The 20,725-nt window shown below is 36.6% G+C and overlaps 1 protein-coding gene across 5 annotated transcripts in view; it reads left to right on the forward strand.

Annotated features, from left to right (window-relative positions):
- The window catches only part of CTNNA3 (catenin alpha 3), a 470,553-nt gene that overhangs the window by 373,931 nt on the left and 75,897 nt on the right, over nt 1–20,725 (forward strand). For all 5 annotated transcript variants that reach the window (XM_054071284.1, XM_054071285.1, XM_009568184.2 and 2 more), the window contains one exon: nt 4,954–5,105. In XM_054071284.1, coding sequence (XP_053927259.1) covers nt 4,954–5,105 — 152 coding nt within the window. The remainder of the gene's footprint in view (nt 1–4,953; nt 5,106–20,725) is intronic.

The following is a 20,725-nucleotide window of genomic DNA, read 5'->3' on the forward strand; positions in this document are numbered from 1 at the left end:
TTGGGATTGGAGACCTGTAGCTCTTCCTGTTCTTTCAAATCTTCTTGCAAAAAACTGAGGTCACTATCAAGAGATGAGCCTCTGTTTTCTGCCACCTTACTGCCTAAAGCGTGGATGGGTTTTGAGATTTTAGTGGGGATGTTCTTTCCTGCTTGGAGGCTAACTAATAAAAAGACATAGTGTGCTGGAAGAAGGTTTTAGGCTTAGTGGTTGAAACGTGTGGCTTAGCATATGTCTAGATTGTGCTCTTATCTTTTTAACTTTTGTGCCTGCAAATCTCATTTATATCTGTGGTCATACTAGTTTCATTTTACGTTAATTCTGCATTTTCTTGGGCGTTACGTTACCACACTTTGGCTTTTGCTTACATGTTTAGAATCTGTCTTCTAGTGGGCTTTCGGAAGTTCTCATGGAGCTTTTTCCTCCTGTTAGAGGAACTGACCCTGATTTTATTGTCTTCAGGAGAAAAAGCATTTTTTCACTTACTCTTGCCCACATTTTTTTTAAATATGGGTATTTTTTTTCATGGGAATTACTCCAGCTAATTGTGGAAGATGGAGGTTCCCATTCTTATAACAAACCCTCCTTTACTCACTTTGATATTAGAGGTTCAGGTTAGGTGCTAACCTTCATGTGATTTTTGTTCTGAATGCTTTGTTAGTTGAAACTTTTTATTCACTGTGGATATTCTGTATTTTTGTATATTGACAAGCCATTCATTTTAGGAAGTCTGCTCAGGTTTTCACATCTCCTACCAAACAGTCCTGTGGCTCTCGCGTTTGAGTACAGAAGATATCTCTGGACATCTGACTGCCCAACAAAGAGGCATCTTCTTTATTGAAAGGTCATTGAACTTAAGTTCAAGCAATAGCTGTGACAGACTTGCGGAGTCTGCTTGTAGCTGGGATCTGTAGGTCTGCCCCAGAGAGCTTCATTCATTCATCTGTGATCTGGACATTTCCATTTCAAAGCTGCCTTTGAAAGAATAGTTTTTCAGTCTTCATTCTAGTGGGAGCTCTTGAACTTTTCTCCAGTCTATTTACACCATACAGGAAGTTGCTCACAGTGTTTATACGTACAGATAAAAATCGAAGGTGAAAGCTTATTTACCACAAATTCTTTTTCTTGAGATAAATGGTGTATATGTGCATTCAGTAATTCACCACATCTGCTCTCCTTTGACATACTTTGAGAAACTGTGGTGTTCTAAGTTGAGAGGAACTGAGAGGGGGAACCATATCCTGTCCATACCCTTCCAACCTAAGCTCAAAGAATGGGACCTGGGGATTGTCCCACAGAGATGGCAGGGTACCAGATAGTCTTATTTTCAGTACTTGAGTATAAAAATGATGAAAAAGAATTAATCTGTATTTTAGTTTTTATGAAAATGCTTCCTGTTTCTTTTTTTTTTTTTTGTTTAGTCAAATAAATGAAACAGGGGTTTTATTTTGTTGGGATTTTTTCATTTATTTTCCTGATTAAAAAAACATATAAATTTTCGTTTAAAAAATAGAATTCATTATGTTTTATCGGTTGGAGGAGGTCTTGTACATTCATGTCTGTTATATTCATTCTGTCAAGGTATTCTTTGGTGAGTGTTGCATATGTGCAGACATTTAACTTTGGAGACTGTTGCTTTTTCAATCTCAAGCTATCTTGATTGCTGATGAAGTGATGTTGATCACTTAACCTAACTTCATTGAGAGGTGCAAGTACAATGGCTCATGTTTTCACCTCTTATCACTGACCTTCTGCCAAGTTGAAAACCTCTTGTCCTGATGATTTTGTTATTAAAAATAACAAGCACAGAGTTGATAATTGGAAAAAAGTGATTACTGAAGTTTACTTTTCAGTATTTCCTAATGTGATTGTGCCATATAGATGTGGCAGCCTCTGAATTAAGAGCTGGACAGTGACAGCTATTAAACCACAAGCAGGATTCATGAGTTGATTTTGGGGGAAGATAACGAAATCAAGCAAAGATAGTTAGAGGTCTAAGAAGACATGCCCTACAAGGAAAGACAAATAGTATTGGTTATTTAAAACAAGAAAGGTATTAGGGAGTCAGGATTAATTTTAAAATAAATAAGGTTCATTTCAAGAACAGTGCAGAACATGTTTTTGGTGGCATGAAAATTGTAAATTAGTTTGGGGACTTCCAACATTATAATCATGTTTTGGTATTTTCCAAAACACCCTTCTCCTTTCCACACCTTCCTCCTCAGGAAAGGCAGGATTTCAGATATTCATGTTGAAAATCACTCATAATTTTTGTTGAGAAAAAAAAAAAAGGCCAAAAAATCAAATAAAAATTGTAAGTTTTGTTAAAAAATGTAATATTAAAAATCACAAAGATCTAATAATACTTCTTAATTACATAACACTTGAAATCTTCCATTTTACTTACAACTTCTTTAATTTTTCTTTGCTTTTGAAAGATTGGAAAAATAAATCTTATCTAACCTATTTTTAGCTGCATCTACTTCTTATCTATATTTAAGCTGCTCTGAAAAATAAAACAGAGTACAGCAAATATGCACATTATTAAAGTAATTCTTATACTCCAGTATTTCAGAGCGATGCCTGAACCAAAGTATTTTTGATGCCATTGATGCATGAAAAAGAACCCATGTATCCAACAAAGCCTCATTTGATTGAGAAGGCAAAAATCAAATAAATCACATGCAGTTAAGAAAAGAGTCTTGGATTTTAGGGAATTATACAATCAGATACAAGGTAAATGATGAAATAAGAAGAACTATTTAATAACTTTATAATAGCCCAAGTGTATTTGTGTACTTAATTAATAGAATGTGATGTGCATATTTTAGAATTACAGTTTACAGTTTTATTTATGTAAATTCCTTTTTCCTCAGTGATATATTCATTTAGACAAACAAATACACTGTGGCAATGAGTTTGGCCTCAGAAGGAGCTGTAAAGAGGCTGTTAATAGGCATGTGGAATAAAGGCTGAGTGCAGGATGGAGCCTGAATAGATAACTGAGAAGAAATAGCCTGGCTTGTAGAATAAGAGGGCTTCAAGCAGTTAGCAGCCACTAAAAATGCTGCTGGTAAGCAGGGAGTATGTGCTGTACAGTACTGCAGGTGAATGTACGTGAAATGCCATGAACTGAAAAGTGGGAATATAGGAGGCTGTAGAAACCACCTCCTGGTTTGGGCTATACCAATGAATATCTTGAATTCCTGGAAATGTCTTATAGTCTCCTGTGCAGCATTTTCACAACAAATGTGAAGAGCTGGACTTGATTTTATATAAATGTATGAGGTGACTGTTCAGTTCAGAATGACCACTCTTGAAATTATTTTGATAGACTAGGAGCCAAGACCTTTATTTAACAGAAAAAAAGATTTTGTGTTTTGAAACTGTGTATTTGTATTTCTTGAAAAGAAAAAAAAAAAAACCCACCATTTCAAAAAGCACTGAATAAACAGGCTCTTACTCTCCCTAATTTTTCCATTTGGTTGCTAATAAAAATATGCCTTGTCTGTTTTCCATACCATTTAAGAAATCTGTTCTTCCCACTGACCTTTTCAGAAGGCAAGGCAATTCAAGGGATAATGTGAAGAGGGAAGAAAGGCTTTTAAATATCCTATTTTTCAAACTAAATGGCATCTACTTGTCTTACATTTGTGGGGATGTATTTCACAGAAGAAAATGAACCTTCCCACTACCACTGAATTAACTGGTGTTTGTTATTTCTGAGAACTGACACACGAAGCAACTCATACAATAGAGAGAAACAGCCGAGCTCAAAAACAGTGAAGTTATTGTAATTTAAGAGTGAATTTAAACCTCTCCAAGGGTTATATGGGTTTCTCAATGTAAAATTAGGGGTTAAAGCATTGTTGTGGCACCTTTCCTAGTGTTTAGAATACTTGTTGCCAGGTTTTCTAATTCAGAAGTCCTGTTGATTTCAGCTGAAGATTTGTCTGCATTGAAATTTATTTTCATGTGGTGTCAGTTTATGACTTACCCAGCGCTTGATTGTGGATGAAGGAATGGAAAGCATATTGTACTTATTATTAAACACTTATATTTAACCAGTTTGCCAGAAAAAAATATTCTGCCCTGCAAAGTTTAAGTTATTGACACTGAATATTATAGAAAGCTGACTTCTATCCCTTTACTTCGCATTTGTTCTGTGACTTCAGTTTCCAAGTGACAGGAAATCAGTTGTGGCAAGTGGGTTTGATCTGTACTTATTTGTAGTCCTTCTGCATGTGATGCATTTTCTGTCCGCATTCTCTCTTCACTCTATATTCTATGTGTTGGACTTCCTTTGGTTCAAATTAATGTGAAAGATCAAATGAGATATGGTGGTACCAGATCACCATGCGAAATAAGGAGCCGTGGAACACCAGAAGAAAATTCTCAGGACATTCTGGGTAAAACACAGGTTAATATCAAACTGACTCAAAATTTACAATGCGTTTCATTCAATCAAACAGGACGAACTGCCTTGGTAAGTCCAGGCTGAAGTTGTGGGACTTTTGAATTTGGAGAATAAGCCTCAGTCTTTTGCTAGTTTTGCCTCCCATGAGATTGAAAGCAGATGCTGAAATAGAAGTCTGTTGAATAGTAGTTCCAACTTTGGGCCGGGTTATTCATCTGTTTCTTTAGGTAAATTTACTCTTGAAATCATTGTCAAGTTTTTTTCTGCTGTTTCCCTGACGCCCCTTTTAAAACTTTCTTCTTCTTTGTTGTACGGTATAACCTTGCACAGCTTATGTGCCTGCCAAGTCTATCTTTATTGCTGTGATAAAAATCACAAATTTGTTTCCAATTAAAGCTAATCATGTTATTACAATAATCTTTTTTTTTTTTAAATGAAGATCTAATAAATGTGAGGCAGCGTGCCAGAAAGAAAACTTACATATTTTATCCTTTTTATGCTCACTGAATTTTGCTTGTGTTTCCTTTTCCAAATAGTGATTCCAGAGTTTATTGATCAAGTAAATATTGCATTGGAGAGCTTGAGCAAGAACACAGTTCATCTATTTGATGATAACCAGTTTGTGGACATTTCTAAGAAAGTATATGATACAATTCATAACATCAGATGCTCAGTCATGATGATTCGGGTAAGTTTTTTATTTGTTCATTTAATCATAATTTCTAAGACACTTTAGGATATCAGTGTATTTTGAGGAGAAAATTTAATTTAGAAATATTTGTGTAAACAATGACCCATAGCTCATATCCAGACTGAACAGCTCTTGGAAGTTTGGATTACAACGAACCACGTATGATTATAAATCCAGAAGGCTAAAATTGTGTTGAGTACCAGATCAGGATGTTGCATAAAAATGTGCTTCATTCCTTAAAAATATTTTTTTATGTTGGTTTTACAAAGATCTTCATTACTTCATTAATGGCCAGCTCGTGGCTACAACCCCAAATCTGCTTGTAGCTCTTTAATGTTAACATCCTGATCATCTCTTGTTGAAGTTGTCTGCTTCGCAACAGAAGATTTAATCACTTCATTTCTGTCAGTCTTACAAAATCATAGTCAATATACTTATCCTAATGTTTTTCCTGAGGTTCAAGACAATGCTTCAGAACACCTTATTTCTAAAATTTGAAACAGTACTTTGTCAGATGTAGGATTTCCCCTAAATATTGTCAGTCCACAAATCCAGTTACAAATCATGTATGACTGAGATGCAGTAGCTGTATGTTCAGCAGTTTTGTTTTTAAATACAATTAAATAGGACTAGATAAGGATCCTTTCCAACACAAGCTACTCTATGATTCTAACATGAAAAATACCAGTGAGTCTTACCATATTGCAATGTATAAGTTACGCAGTTTCAGTAGGAAGTCAAAAGTGGAAAATCTTTAAAATGTGTCATCCTTATTGCAGTTGACAGTTGTGAAATTGTTTATATACCAATGAGAGATCCTGAAACACTGTTGTATGGTTTGTTCTTTCACTTCACCTACAATGATTTTTGATTGGTTGACAGCGAGTAAGTCTTAAGTGCTTCTGTCTTGAAATGCTTGTTTGTAAGTGGTTTGTTTTTTTTTTTTTTTTTAATCTGGTCATCGTGCATTTAGTCAGGCATAAAAATTTAGGTAAGGATACACTTTATTTAGAGAGCTCACTAAAGTCTGGCCTTCTTGTCTTGTTGAGCACCTAACTGCACGATGCGTGATGCAACCAGTACCATCTGATTTCCTTGCATTTGATTGAAAGACTTTTATTGCTGTTTTGCTAGTTTTTCATCCTTCAGCATTTAAAAAGACATATATTTCTTATCAAGTTGAGGAGTTTCTTAATCCTATCTGAATTAGATTTGTGTTTCTACCATGTGTATTCAAGGAATTTTCATGTGTCTGCTTGTATTGTGTTTGTTGCCGTCACTGTTACTTTTGAGCAGGCTTGTGCTCTTACCACACCTTCCAGATGTTTACTTTACATGCCCTCCTGCCTTGGTCAGATACCACTTACAGATCCCACAACAGTGGGGACATCTACAACAAAGATGAAAGCCACATGTCCGTTTGCTGCTCCTTTGAACTATGTATCTTTTGAAAGGAGTCGAAGCTGGTTCCATTTTTGCTCAAAAAGGCCTTTTTGGTGATGCTTTCTCTCAACCATATACTTCAAAGGATGCAATTTCTCTTCTAAGCAGGGAATTATAAACTTTGTTTTTCTTTTTTTCTGTAGAGGTCTGGGAAAAAAAAATATTTTACAACAAATTCTTTCAGAGTCAAACGGGAAGGGCAAGTATCTACCAGGAAAATCCCATTTATATGATGAATGCCCCTGCATATAAATGATCAGTGATCAGGAGCAGATTCAAAGTTTGCCGCCTTCATAGTTTAAATATCCTAGTAGGTGATCTCAGCTGCTCGTGGGGTTCGGCTGTGAACAATGTCATCACTTTGTGGATGTTACCTGATGGATTCCATTCTAGTCCTGCTAGGACTGGAAGTAATTCTAGGGTGAAGTTCTGTAAAAGTTAAAAAGCACCAGACATTTTACTTGCAAGCTAGACAACATCCCAACTGACTGAGATACTGGTGGGTCGTGCTATTCTCTTCCTCTGTCCCCTTTAATTTTATGAGTCCTACTCAGGGAAAGCCAAATTCCAGCAGTTTTGATATGACAATTTTTGTCAATGAAAGTTTTCTGAACTCCTTATTTGCTAATGCTGTACTCTGTGCTCGTTCCAAGTTCAAGATTCTTCACTTCTCGGGGTTATACTCCTTGGATCTATTCCTTCATAAGATTCTTGCCTATAGCAGGAACAGTTTATGTGAGTTGGATTTATCTGGCATAACAAACCAGAATGAAGCTCATCCTTTGTTAGGTCTTCTGATCAGTTTCTGTTTCAGTGAACAGATACTGAGAGTTTTGGTTAGGGCAGTAATTCTTTCTCTATCTTCATTTAATGCCTGCATCACTCTTTCTCCGTTCCTTAGTGACTCAGGGACTCTTGTTTTTTTTAAAGCTGCAAAGTTGTTTCTGTTGGTTCCTCAGTGAGATTTGAGTCTTCTATATGTCCAGTTTTCTTGGGCTTGAAGTCCAGATGAATATGACTGACTATTCCTTTATGCAGTTTTTAATTTTTGGAAATGTGCTGAGGAATGTAACAAAGCTTCACACAGTCTCTATGAAGACACAAACACTGATCTGCAGGAAACTCTGAGTGTATATTCTTACAGTCTTCTGTGATGTGTGTATGTATGTGGACAGTGACTCAGAAAAGAAAAGGACATTTTATCCCTTGTACTTCTTTATGAAACATGAAGTGAAACTACTGTAGTACAGTACACACGCGGAATGTATAGTAAGTGCACAGTGTATATGTGCTGTATAAGTGCAGAACACTTAAATCATCAGTATTAATATGGAGATTTCTATCAGTGCTGTGTTCTGCTTTTCCTCTGCGAGTACAATTTGATGAGGCAATTAAAAACAAATTATGAGGATTTACTTTGTTGGCTGTACCTGAAGCTGTGAGTAGCAAAGAGCAGATACTCTTCTTCCTTCTCCCCCTCTGAATCAAAGCAGTTATGACTGATGGGATAAGAGCCTGCCTCCACCTGTACTGAACCTCACATTATGTCTAGCAGTGTATGTGTTTGCCTTAAAAATCAATGTGGCTTGAAGTGTATTCAATTATATTGGAATGTTTTCAACATCCTAGCAATCGCAGAGTCCTGACAAAAGCTCAAGAGGTAAAACCACCAAAATAAGTGAATACTTTAAAAAGGGCATGTGCAGCTTTCTACTTAATGAATACCATTATTCAGACACTGAAGTGAGAGGGTTTTTTTGAGGTTTGGTGAAACGGCAGTCAGCTATGCCACCATCCCTTAGAGATACTGACTGCCAGCACAGAGAGAGGGCTGGGGAAACGCTGGCATTTGTCTTTGGCATAAGGATGTATTTGCATTCCTAATTAGATACATTCCAAACAATGCCGGTTTCATTTCAGTCTGCCTGTAAGAGGTTTTAGTAAATCTGATGGTTATTCAGATGTATGCTGTTACCACAGCAGCCAGGGTGAGGAAATAAGAGCGGTCTGTGGACAACTTACAGGGGTTTACTGATACAGCGCCAAAAAAATGATGTGTTGCTGATTGCATGGGACCGCAAGACTGAGTCAGGGAAAGAAATTTTTGATCAAAATATAATTGAAAAGTGTAAATGAACTAGGACACTGATCACAGGGGGCAATTTTTCACCGTTAAAGTAAAAGCAGAAACTCCCAGCTCATTTCCTCGGGGAACATTTCAAGCATGTAATTACACAGAGAGAATGCTTTTAAAAATAGAGTTCCTAACTGTCAAATACTGCCAAATACTGTTGTTAATGTAAATTATCAGATATGCTTTTCAATGTCCATGCTTAACCACAGATACTGAAAATATTCATTCCAGTCCTGCAGGTATAATATGAATAACACTTGAGAACAACTAAATAGTGGAAGGTGTGCTGCACAGATGAGCTGTAATAGAAATGCCTCCAAAACTGCAGGATGCTTCCCTTAAGAGGCTTTTCATGGTTTCGTTCACAAAGATTAATTCATCCAGTGGTAGCTGTTGATTTGAAATCCCCAGGTATTTTATCCAGGGCATATAGCTGCATGTACTTATTAGCGTCCACGTTCCTCAGTGTCCTTTTTTTGACTCTTGAAGCATCTGATTTTTGTTAAATTGTAGAGTCTTTGGGAGCTTGATTTTGTACAGGAACATTTGAGCGTTATATGAATAGTGGTTTAGTCAGAATATTGCTTTTATGGCAATAGACTGGGATGGGCAATAGAAATAAAAGACAAGAATTTTGCCATATAAAATATGTGTAAAAGTCAAAGGAAAAAGGTTGACACCTTTTGAGACAATGTGTATTACATGTCTCATAACGTTAAGACCATATTAAAAAAATAAAGGAGCTTCTGTATGAAAGGGTAGTTTGTTGAAGAATATGCGGCAGCTGAATTGAAGTAACAGCTAATAATGTACCATTAGGATATTAAACACCGTGGAAGGTGGTAATGACTTCAAATGAATAATAACTACTGATAGCTAAAGCAGTAATAAAGTCATCCTAACAGAAATACATCCAAGAACAGTGGAAAAGAACTAATGAAGTCTTGAACTAATGAGTTTCATGGAATTCTTTGCTTTTATTGGAAGATGAACAAGTGAACTGCCATGGCTTTTCCAGTGAGGAAGAAGAGGGCAAAGTACTCATATATTCTATTCAAAATGCTTTTACTTCTCTTATGTTCATGGAAACAGTGCATGAGGAACCTGTATTCTGTAATTTTATCAGAAGTGGAAAATGTATATTGAGATTGTAGTTGTTATCCGATACAGTATGTCATTTAGATGCATTTCTTAAAAGTCCTTTCTACAGAATGTTTATTCCATGTGCTGTTTCTTTCAGGATTTTGGTGTGGAGACTACAGGTTCCGTCAGAGTTTATGACATTAAGCTTTTTGCGTGTCTCTTTTGCAGATTGTGCCTTTATTACTGTTGAGCAGCCATTCTCTGCACCATATTGTACACGATGTTAACCCCCTACTTCCCCCTGAAAACTGAGGCAAAACATTCATTTTGGTTTTCTGTCATAACAAGATACTTTAATTTCAACTAGATTCTCACTGCATCCCCATTCCATTCCTTATCTTCCTATTTCTTCGGTCAGTAGTCTTTTACTATGGGTTTTAATTTCCTTTGCAAAATCAAACTTGGTTTAGGTGCACATTAAGGTGTCTACAGAATGACCCTTTTTTATAATGTTTTGGCTACCTCGGAATACCTTGGGATGGACTTATTTTTTATCCTTTTGTTGGTTGCAAATTCTGGGTAGTTTTTAATTCTGTTTTGAAGAAATGTAGTAGTTCATCCATAACAGACCTTGTGAGCTCTTCAATACACTTAATTTCTCTCAATAAGAGACATCACAACAGACTTTGATCTCTTGTATCCAGCTGAGTTACGGGAATTTTCAGAACATGGACTTCTTGGAAAGGAAGACAGCAAGCGGTGAAAACCTTCATAACATTTTGTTTCTATTTCAGCCAGTTGATATGTGTCTAATTTAAATGCTAACTTTGCTTTTATTAATTATAGAAGTATCCTATACATGCAGGGTTTTCTACCTGGTTTTACTTCTGTAGTAAGAATAAGTTAGATCCTGTCAGATGCAGGCAACAGCAAATATGAATCGAACCTGGTTAAAACCATGAATAACCTAGTTAGAAGCTAGAGAAAGCAAAGCAAAGCAGGGAAGCATTTGAGAAAAAAGACATTTACTGCATTCTTAATTGTTTGTTTTTCCAAGAGATCCCTGAGGCCTCCCAGGGAGGAAAGACAAAGAACAATTCATATAGTCTTGATAAACTTCATTGTTGTTGGTCTGAAATTTATGAGTGGTGCTAACTCCTTACAAATGTGTATTGGGAAGTTTTTTAAACAGCTTTTTTTTCAGTTCTATACCAATTGCACAAGAGGAAGAACTTCTGCAGAGGTAGTTAGCACTCCAGTTGAACCTGCATCTCTCCTCACTTCCTTGCCACTTCTGACCTAAGTAGGTCAGAGCTAACCTTCCCTTCCCTCCACCCCTTGTCAACTTCACTGGCAGAAGGCAGCAGCTTTCTGTATATTTTCATTTGCGTTCCCTTATGCAGTAGGTTTCCAGTATAAACATAGTACTTGTTATGTTTTCATCCTTTTTTAAACAGGAGAGAATTTTCTTTCCTTGTTATTTAGGAAAAAATATTCTCTATACTGCTTGTTAGCAGGTAGAGGTTTCCATGCCCTACCTTCTTCCAATGGTACTTTTCTTGCTTATTCTATCATCCTGTCATCCAGAGACTGATATACCTAGATGCAGTGTAACTGGAAAAGGATATAATATCAGATGTTCTTTGAAAAAGAGCCTAGAAGAAGAGCCTGTCATCTGTTAAGAATAGTTGGACACCTGTTCCTTTCTCAGGTTCTTATCCTGAATCCAATAAAAAGTGTTACCGGCGAATGTTATATTTGTTCTGCAGAAGAAAAAAAACTCTTCAGTGCCATGATCAAATATGGGTACTTGCAAGTAAAAGCGTCTAGCACCTATCTGTCCCTGATATATAACTTGGCTTTTTCACTTCTCAAGTCAGGATCACCAACCTTGAGGTACTGTTAAGGGGAAAACTTAACTCAAAGCGCTGTCTTACATAGGTTACATTTCATATCTTAATTCATATACATACATATTTAAAAAACATATCTATGTTCTTTACCCTACAGTATACCTGGGAAGTCATCTCATGTTGTAGAAATACTTACTTTTTAATGCTTACATTTGTATTAGCATCATAAACTCAGTCATTATTATTATGACTCTACCTTGCAGGTGTCTTATGAAAATGCTCCGTACTATAGCAGTTTGGGGACACAGTCTCCACACATTTCAATTTTACATGCTGAGATTTTTTTCAGTGCTTGTCTCCATTTAGTACCAGGTCAATTTTTGTTCTCAAATAAATAAAGCCAATTTCTTTTTTCTGATAAACAACTACACATATCATTTTTCTTGCAGTTCATATTTATGTACCATATAGCAAATTCTCCAGGGTCTGATTTTCTGCCAATTTCAGTAGTTTAAGGCCTTTTATATCTTCAACAAATCAAATGACTGTTCTGTTTAGCTTTTGTTGCTCTATAGAACACAAAGCTGCTCAGCAGTGTATCCGTAAATAAAACCCACCCTCTTCCTTAAAAGTTGCATCCTCTTTTCTTGAACATGTGGGTAGGTTGTCACTTTAAGAAATATCCTTAGAGTTTGGAGTTAGCGCAACAGCCGTATCAAGTATCTGTTCTTAAGAGTTGTGATGTTTCACAAAAGAATTTAAAACTTTGTTAGTAGCAAACAAATTAATTTGTTGATTTATTTAAAACAGATGGTGTGCTCACATCTCAGGCAGAGGGGGGGAAAGAAGAAGAAAGAATGAATAGTCACCCTTTTAGTCTTATACATGGGAGTGGAAGCCAAAGCACAGATAGATTATTATTTCATCCAAGGAGGGATGTCTTTTCTCCTCCCACATCTTCAGGTCCCCTTTACTTAAACCATTGAATAGGTGAGCAGTGTAGCTGGGGAAAGATAGATAGATAGATAGATAGATAGATAGAACGAGTTTAAGAAAAAGATAAGAGAAACTACCTGGATTTTGTGCTTCTCCATTCCTGCACTTTCAGACTAACAAGTTCTAACTCCTTGGTTCCTTGTACATTCAGGACTGCTGCTCCTGATCCTGTGCTCCAGCCGTTTGTTCAGTTTGCACAGTGAGATTTCTGATTTTAGATTCTGGATTCTTTCTACATATAAAATGAATAATAGGTAGGAAAATAAGTGCCTCCTTAATCCCTGAGTGTGCAATTCAAGGTTGTCTTTTGCATTCACATGCTGTATTATTTCTATACTCATCCTGTAGTATAACAGTGTCAAAAGCAGATGCACTTTTCAAAGCGAGAAGATGAATTTTTGTATTGTTTTGTGTATATGTTGGAGGAGTAGAAGGAAGGAACCTCCAGAGATCATCTGATCCAACCTCCTGTTGAAAGCAGAGTGTTATCCAGGGCCCTGTCAAGCCCGGTCTGACTTTACAGTCTGTTTTATTCTTTTGTATATTAGTGTTAAGAGAGTAATGGAGAATTCATGGGGCAAACAAAACGGTAGAGTGTGCTAAATCTTAATCATAAAAGCAAGCTGCTGCTTGCTACATTTTGTCTAACTACTCGATGATATTTATTTAATTGCTGTATTTATCCCTGCTTGTTTACATTCAGCACATGACTGTATGATCCATCTTCTCTTTTTACCTTTTTGTTCCAGTTAAAATTTAGTTTTCTCAAATCTGCTTTAGGTTTTCAGTCTGTAAAGTGTCAGCTAATCGGAAAGACATTATGTTATGTTGGCTTTTTTTTAAAAGAAAGAAAGAAAAGGAAAGAAAGGAAAAGCCTTATTGGTATACATAGACAAAAAAAGTGAATGATCTCAGAAATGCTGATACAGGGACCAGTGGTGAAAATGTATGCTGCATACTGTATCCATTGCACGATAAATGTGCAATTACCCATCCTGGCAAATCTGCATTGTCTTCTGCCCAAGCTATACAGCCTTAGGCATCACACAAGGCTGTGAATTAAGAACATCTCAGCAGCAAATTGCTACATGGCTTACCGTCAAAGTCTCTTAGCGCTGGGCTTACTGCTTCAGACAGAGAAGCCAATATGCTTTGTACAGCAAAGGATGGCATGAAAAGCTTTGACTTGGATACTACTTTAAATTTCATTTCTTCTCAGTTCAGGGATTAAGTTATATTGCAACTATGTCACATATGTTTATGTTTTCAATTGTTCACAAAATTATCCCTTTCTTCCAGGAAAGCAGAACTTTCCAGAACGATTTGGTAGCTCTAGTGTAGTGTCTCCTTGGAAACTTTAGCACGAAGCAGTATTTTTTCTGGAACATTAAAGTCTTCTCAGAGGTTTTTTTTTTTTTGTATAGCAAAGAAAAATGATGTGCATTCCTTCCTTGCCATTTGGTGCTTACTGTCTAACATAAATTATAATCCCGCAGAAATGGAATGATTATTATTCTGTTAAAAGGGAAAGACTGAATTTCTGGAACTAAAACTGGAAGGCACAGCAAAACTGTTGCAAATCACAGATATTCTATTAAAAAATGCTTCCTGTCACATGGTTCACTGGAGTATGAGAAATGCAAGCCTGAAAGTGGAGACTGCCATCTCTCAATAGTGTTAATAGCTCAGACTATGATTCCGATTCTGAAATCAGCCCTGTCAATGCTATTGCCAGTTCTGGCTCAGAGATCTTCGTTGCTAAGTGTAAATCTGGCCATAGATCCCTTTTACTGATTATAATCATCTGTACCATCCACAGCGTAGTTGAAATTTCTCAATTGCCATTATTTTCACGATGGACTCATTTAATGGTAGGATGGACTCTTTTAGAATGATGCAGAAAAGCAACACGTTACAAATATATTAAATATGCAATCAGATTTCAAAATCCTTATCATTAGTATCTATGTGCTAGATTGTGATCTCAGTTTTGCTGGCACAAGAATGGAGTAGCAGTGCTGTGGTCTGTGTCATTCCATGCTTTGACACTGGTGTAACAGTGTAAGATCTTATAAATATATTATTTATTAGTTAACCCTAAGTTGTTCTTTTAGTTTACTTTTTTGTAATTTCTTTTGTATTCCACAGGTATAGTTGTGTTCAGATTTTGCTTCCTTTCCTTTTTGCAGAGTTGATGAAGGCAGGTGGGCATAGCAAGTAGGGAGGCATAGTAATAACAGGGAAACTGACTCAGAAAAACCAGAATCCTTGACAGAAAATTCTTTGAAGAATTTAAAAAAAAAAACAACAAAACCTCTACTGAGCTTGTGAGCTTAGTTGAAAAGATCCTATGGAGGCTGACAAACCAGACACTATCTAATTACCTGAGAACTTCTGGGACTTACAGCCTGTTCTTAAAAAGAGAACAGAGACCCTTCGTTATATTCAGTATCCTCTAAGTCAGTGTACATTCATACTGAAGTGTGTTGTAGCAAGGGAGTGCTGTGCACTATCTAGCACATGGATTGTGTTGAAATTGCAGTTTTAGAGCACCATTCTGTCAATGTAACTTAGCTTTTGAGGCCCTTGTGCTGCTCAGCATAACAGGTACCTTAGTTATTAAGAAATTATAGCAGTAACATTAACATAAAATTAGTGTGTTACTCCAAGTGCCTTTGTTTTCCTTGTCTCCATGTAGTAGGCTGCACAAAGTGATTATAGAAAACATAAGAAAATCCAGTTATTCAGCAAGCTGGATGGAATCCTTTCTGAACATAGAAGCTTTCCTTTTTTCTAGGCACAGTCCACCGTGAAATAGTGTGTGAGAAATTGTCATATGTGCCAATTCAGCGATGCTTTGAAGTATCTTGAAATCTGGTACGGTCATAAATTAACCCAACATAAATAGTAACACCTTCCATGTTGAGATACAGGAAAGCATATCAGCAAAGTACTGAGAATAAGGAGCTGCCAATAACTAACTAGAGTGAGGTTGTGACAGCTTGGGGATGCACACAGCTACAGTGATGCGTCCCTGTGGATGCCTTTGTCAACAGATGACTGTCTTAGCCCCCTCGCACCCAGAGCAGCTGCATGCCCCGCTTTCCAGCAGAGGACCATCTTCTGCTACATCATAATCAGGTTTCCTCCATTGGGATCATGGCCAGAACATGTAGGGGAATATCATTCTTTCAAGGGCACTGAAATTCACTGCATGACTGTGTGTAGTCACATGCTTGACCACAGCAATTGGTGTCAGAGACAGTTGGAAAATTGTTGGACTTATTGTTCTTCCACCTATGTTTATTGTATTAATCATTCCACTGGCTGCCTTTAGCTTCTTCACAGCCAGTGTGTAATTTAGTCATTGAGGAGATCAGATAAGCAGATGTCAGACAACTCTACGTTCTTTGTATTTATTGCTAGTGTGCTATCAGAATTGGAATCAGTTTCTTTTTCCTTAGTGAGAAAATAGTTGGATGTACCACCTGAACATGGCCTGCTATTCTATGTCTGTGAGTTTTGCTGACCCAACATGGTTGTTCCATCAAACACATCCTGAAAATTTGGTGTGTTTGTGAAAGCTGGATTAAAAATGTTTAAAAAAATCAAGTGTGAGGCTTAATTAATATTAACAAATAAAGAGCAGAGCTGAAGAATTGTTTACTGTTTCAATAAGGAAGATCTAACTGCAACAAACAAAGGCAAACTCCTTGTAGCACATAGTTACTCGCTTGAAGCAATGTGAGATCTCACCGGTGTTCTGGACCTGTATAAGCACAAATCTTGGTCTGACTGGTCAGTGCCAAGACATAAAGCAAGCTTGTCACCACAGTAAGTGAAGCCAGAACTAGAACTTACCCAGAGCCTAAGCACAGCAGCACCAAGATAAATTGTGTCTTCATTTGCTGATGTAGAGGTATACAGACTGATCACTCATTTCTGAAATGGAATCAGTCCTCAGCAGAGATGAAACTTAAAATTGTATATGCCTAAACTTAGGCTTTCTTTTCCACTTCACTATTCCATTCCATTCCTTTAGCCTTAAGACTTGCATCTTACAGCTTAAACTACCTCAGCCTTGACTGCTTGATTTTCTCTTACCGTTTATAGGAAACTCATAGATCAGAAAGATTACTTGCTCTAGTTGCCTTTTAACTGCAGAAATTATCTACATGAAGTGAGTTATTTTTTATGTTTAGGTTTTTGGGGTTTTTTTTTTGGTATACAAAATTGCACCATGCATTTGTGGAACATAGTGCTTTATAATTCAGAGGACTGTTTTCTCCCTATAAAATTTCACATGTTTCTTGGCTGGTAGAGTTAAACCCAGATGAAATTTTAAGCTGTGTTTAGTTCATCAATCAATTAATTTTCTCCTGATATTTTCACTTCTAGAAAACTCAATAGCAAGTATTACCTGCAGTCTGGTTATTTAGAGATGGAACAGTTGACTCTTACACAGTCTGTAGTATTGCCAGATCACTCAGAGGTTTGGCAGTCAGCTTTTAGCTGCCATCATTGGGGTTTAGGCTGTGATACATCTCTGCTTCTTTTTTGTGTTTTTTTTTTTCCTTTGGGTATGTTGATGAGCTTAGAGATTTCTCTACTGCCTAGGCCAAAAAACCTCAAAAAGTTGAGAGCATTATTAATTGCCAAAAAGTACCATTCCTCACTCAGACAAAGTAAAAGAACAATTGAAATTCATGTCAGGGACCATTCAACGACTGACCTGAATAGCTTACGGTGAAGACATAGGATAGTATTCTTGGAAGAATCATGGTGCTGCATCACAAGCATAGCTGTGCATTGTCCCACCTCACATAGTATTTTTTGTTTGTATCCTCTTCTTTTGTCTCCCTTCCTTCCTTTCCTTTTTTAAATTCCCTCTTCATTTTCTCATCTGTCAACTTACATTTTGCCTCATGTTGTCTATGTGCAGATTTACTTCTCATGCCTAATACTAAGGTAATACAAGAATTGTCCCTTATAAAGCATTTCATTAAGATATATGCTATAATTAAGTATGAAATGTAAAGATACTACACTATTTCTAGAAAGTGTATAATACTGCAGTTCAAATAGTCTTGTTAGAAGTGGGGACATACACGCTAAACAATACCTTGGCATAGGGACGTAGATTAGAAGATGGATGTTTAAATAGAAAGTTTAAGGCCCAGAGACTCACGTTCATGTGCCCTGAGGTCCAGCTCAGGCTACGTACTTAGTAGTTTCTGCACGCCGGGGAAGCTGTTTAAACTCAAGAAAAATAAAACAAGCAGCACCATGACTTTAGTCCACCTCAATCTTATCTCCAAACTTAGTCTGACCACCGCCATGGCTTCACATACAAGATAAAGAAAGTGCTGGATAGATCAGGATAAGATCCACAAAAGCCATAGTATTCGCTGGGAATGTAATTTGAAACAGTTGGCTTTGTAGTGAAAATACTGTCATCTTCATGATTAGTAGTTTCCATTCTCTCCTGGGCCAGGTCGCCTTGTTACAAAGCCTTGCCCCAAGCCTGTCGGTGTTTAAGAGGCATTTGGACAAGGCCCTTAATAACATACTTCAAGTTTTGTTCAGGTGGTTGGACTAGATGATTGTTGTACATCCCTTCCAACTGAAAATATTCTGTACTGTTGTAGTCTCTTATGTAGGCTGCAAAAGATCTGAGGAAGGAAGCTGTTAGGTAGTATTTGTTTACTGTACTGTTACATAGATTATCAACTAATTATTAGGAAAAAATGTATTTTACCAAAAATACCATGAAATCAAATGGAAATCTCATGGGAATTTAATGTATTTTTAACCTGTGTCAGAACACACCACTAAATAGTGGGCAACTGCATGTGGATGTTATGGGCCACATGTTCTACTTATAGAAATCTAGCACCTGTGCTAAAATCTGTAAACTGTGGCAATTACACTGCTTATTACTTTGTATGACAAAGTGTTGATAAAATATTAAAAAGGGGAAATAAAGATCATTCCACCATTGTGAGCCACAGACCTCATTTATCCATCTCAACCTGGATCTGGCCTCACGTGGTCCGGTGGTATGGCACAGTTCATTGAGCATCCATGACTTGTTATTTCCTGTCTTTTAACTTTCTGAAGCCATTTTTCACCCTTTCCCTCCATTTGGTATTGGATTTCTTATTTGTGAAAGTAAGCTTCCTCCCTCTTCTCCTTTAAATTTTAAGTCTCTCAGACTCATCCAGATATTTGCACCTAATTTCATTCCCTTCTGTTTCTTATGTTACCTTTATCTATATTAAAGCACTACACTAAAAAGCTGAGACTGTTTTAGAAACAAGCATTTAAAAGTTAGTAAATAGCACTGTTGAGAGCCTCTGCAAACTTAATGCAGTATATCTAAATAATCTGTCATTATATGATCCCTGCTGTATTTTTAGCAAGCAGAGGTGTTTTTTCATTAAATAAGTACACCTTAATAACCATACTGCATGCGTATATTTGCACACTAATATCCTAGTATTTCCACAAAAGGAAACAAAAGTTTAAACCAAATCAATCAGTAGATTATGTTTTTTATTTAGAGTAATAGAAAACTTTAGCGTTTGGATGATTTAAATGGTTCTGAATAGTTTACAGAACAACATGTAAGTAGAGGCAAATAAACTCATATTAAATGAATTGGAGTATTATTTATATGATCACCATTTCTGAAGTGATTTTCCTATATGAATCAAGGATCTGTGACCAATTACATGCAAAATCTATTCAGTTGTGTAAGATTTTTTATTACATTGTAATCAAGTATCATTCTAAACTTTCAAGCAGTAGTAACTCCTAGAAAAAATTAACAGTAGTGTGCTACATTATTGAAGAAATACACATAATGACTGTTGGATGTTTTTTCATCTGTTTCTCAGGATTTAGACTAATTAGAATTAAAGTGGCATTCCTCTATATATCAATTTGTATTTAAATATATCATCCTTGTAAAGCCTTACTTGTACTCTTAACAGCACATATTCATAGTATAATCTGTGCATAACAAGAGATCTTTGCTTTTTAAAAGTTCTTTGGTAACAGAGTTTACAAACTCGAATCTTGTAAAATATTTGCTTCTATTTCCTTCGTGCTTGGTTGCAGTTCAGTAGTTCAAGAACAGTTGTGCTCTAATCAGTACTCTATACTGGGCAGGCAAGGATTAACTTAAATAATTTCAGTGTTCATTTTTCTGACTTGTTCTTGGAAACATTCTAGGCTGGAAACTCTTTGGTGTCCACGAACAATCTATTCCACTCCTTCGTTGCTTTTGCGTCTCCCCCAAATCCACTCCATAGGTCAGTTTAAAGCACTTCTTGTCTAGTCCTTAACGGATGTGGGGAACAGGGTATCTCCTCTTTCTTCTTGTTTCGTGTGAACTTAATGAGCATTTCTTTTCATGTTGTGCTCGTGCTTCTTGACATCCTTTTCTTCAGCTCTTTTACCTCCTTTTGGAAGGGCCAATAAAAAGATACAGTACTTCCAGTGGAGGCCTCAGCTTTGTGTTGAGTAGAAGGCTTATTTAATAAGGATTGCTGGCTTTTCTCTTATAGATGCTTAGAATCTGATTGCCTTTATTTCCTAGAATGTGACATCAGTGCTTCCTGTTTAGTCTGTGATCCACTTAATTCCTAATGCTTTTATGTAGAGCTCCTGCTTAGCCATTTAGTTCGCATGTCTTGTTTTTACAGTTGATTCTTCCTGCCTAAATTCAGTACATAGCATTTGCTCCTCCTGTGCTATCTTCCCTTCTTTCTCAGTGTGTTTGTAAAGGTTAGTTACATTTTGACACTGGCTTTATAGTTTCTCTCTTAAGAAATTGGTATCACCTATGTATTTATTAAGTCCACTATATTCCATTGTACAAAGTTTTTATGGAAATATTTGACTTACTGCAAACACCTGTTGAATTCTATGTGATAAATCCTGTCATTTTGACAGGCAAACTTGGTAACTCTTTTGGACTGTGCTTTTTTAACCAGTTATGTACAAACACTGTCATAGTTGTGTATGGAACCTCTTTCCTAAAAGGAGTTCATGTGAAAATGTACAAAACCTTCTGCTTCTCTGTCCACAAAGGGGCTTTATTC

This window comes from Cuculus canorus, chromosome 7 (assembly GCF_017976375.1).
Source record: "Cuculus canorus isolate bCucCan1 chromosome 7, bCucCan1.pri, whole genome shotgun sequence".
Taxonomy (NCBI): domain Eukaryota; kingdom Metazoa; phylum Chordata; class Aves; order Cuculiformes; family Cuculidae; genus Cuculus; species Cuculus canorus.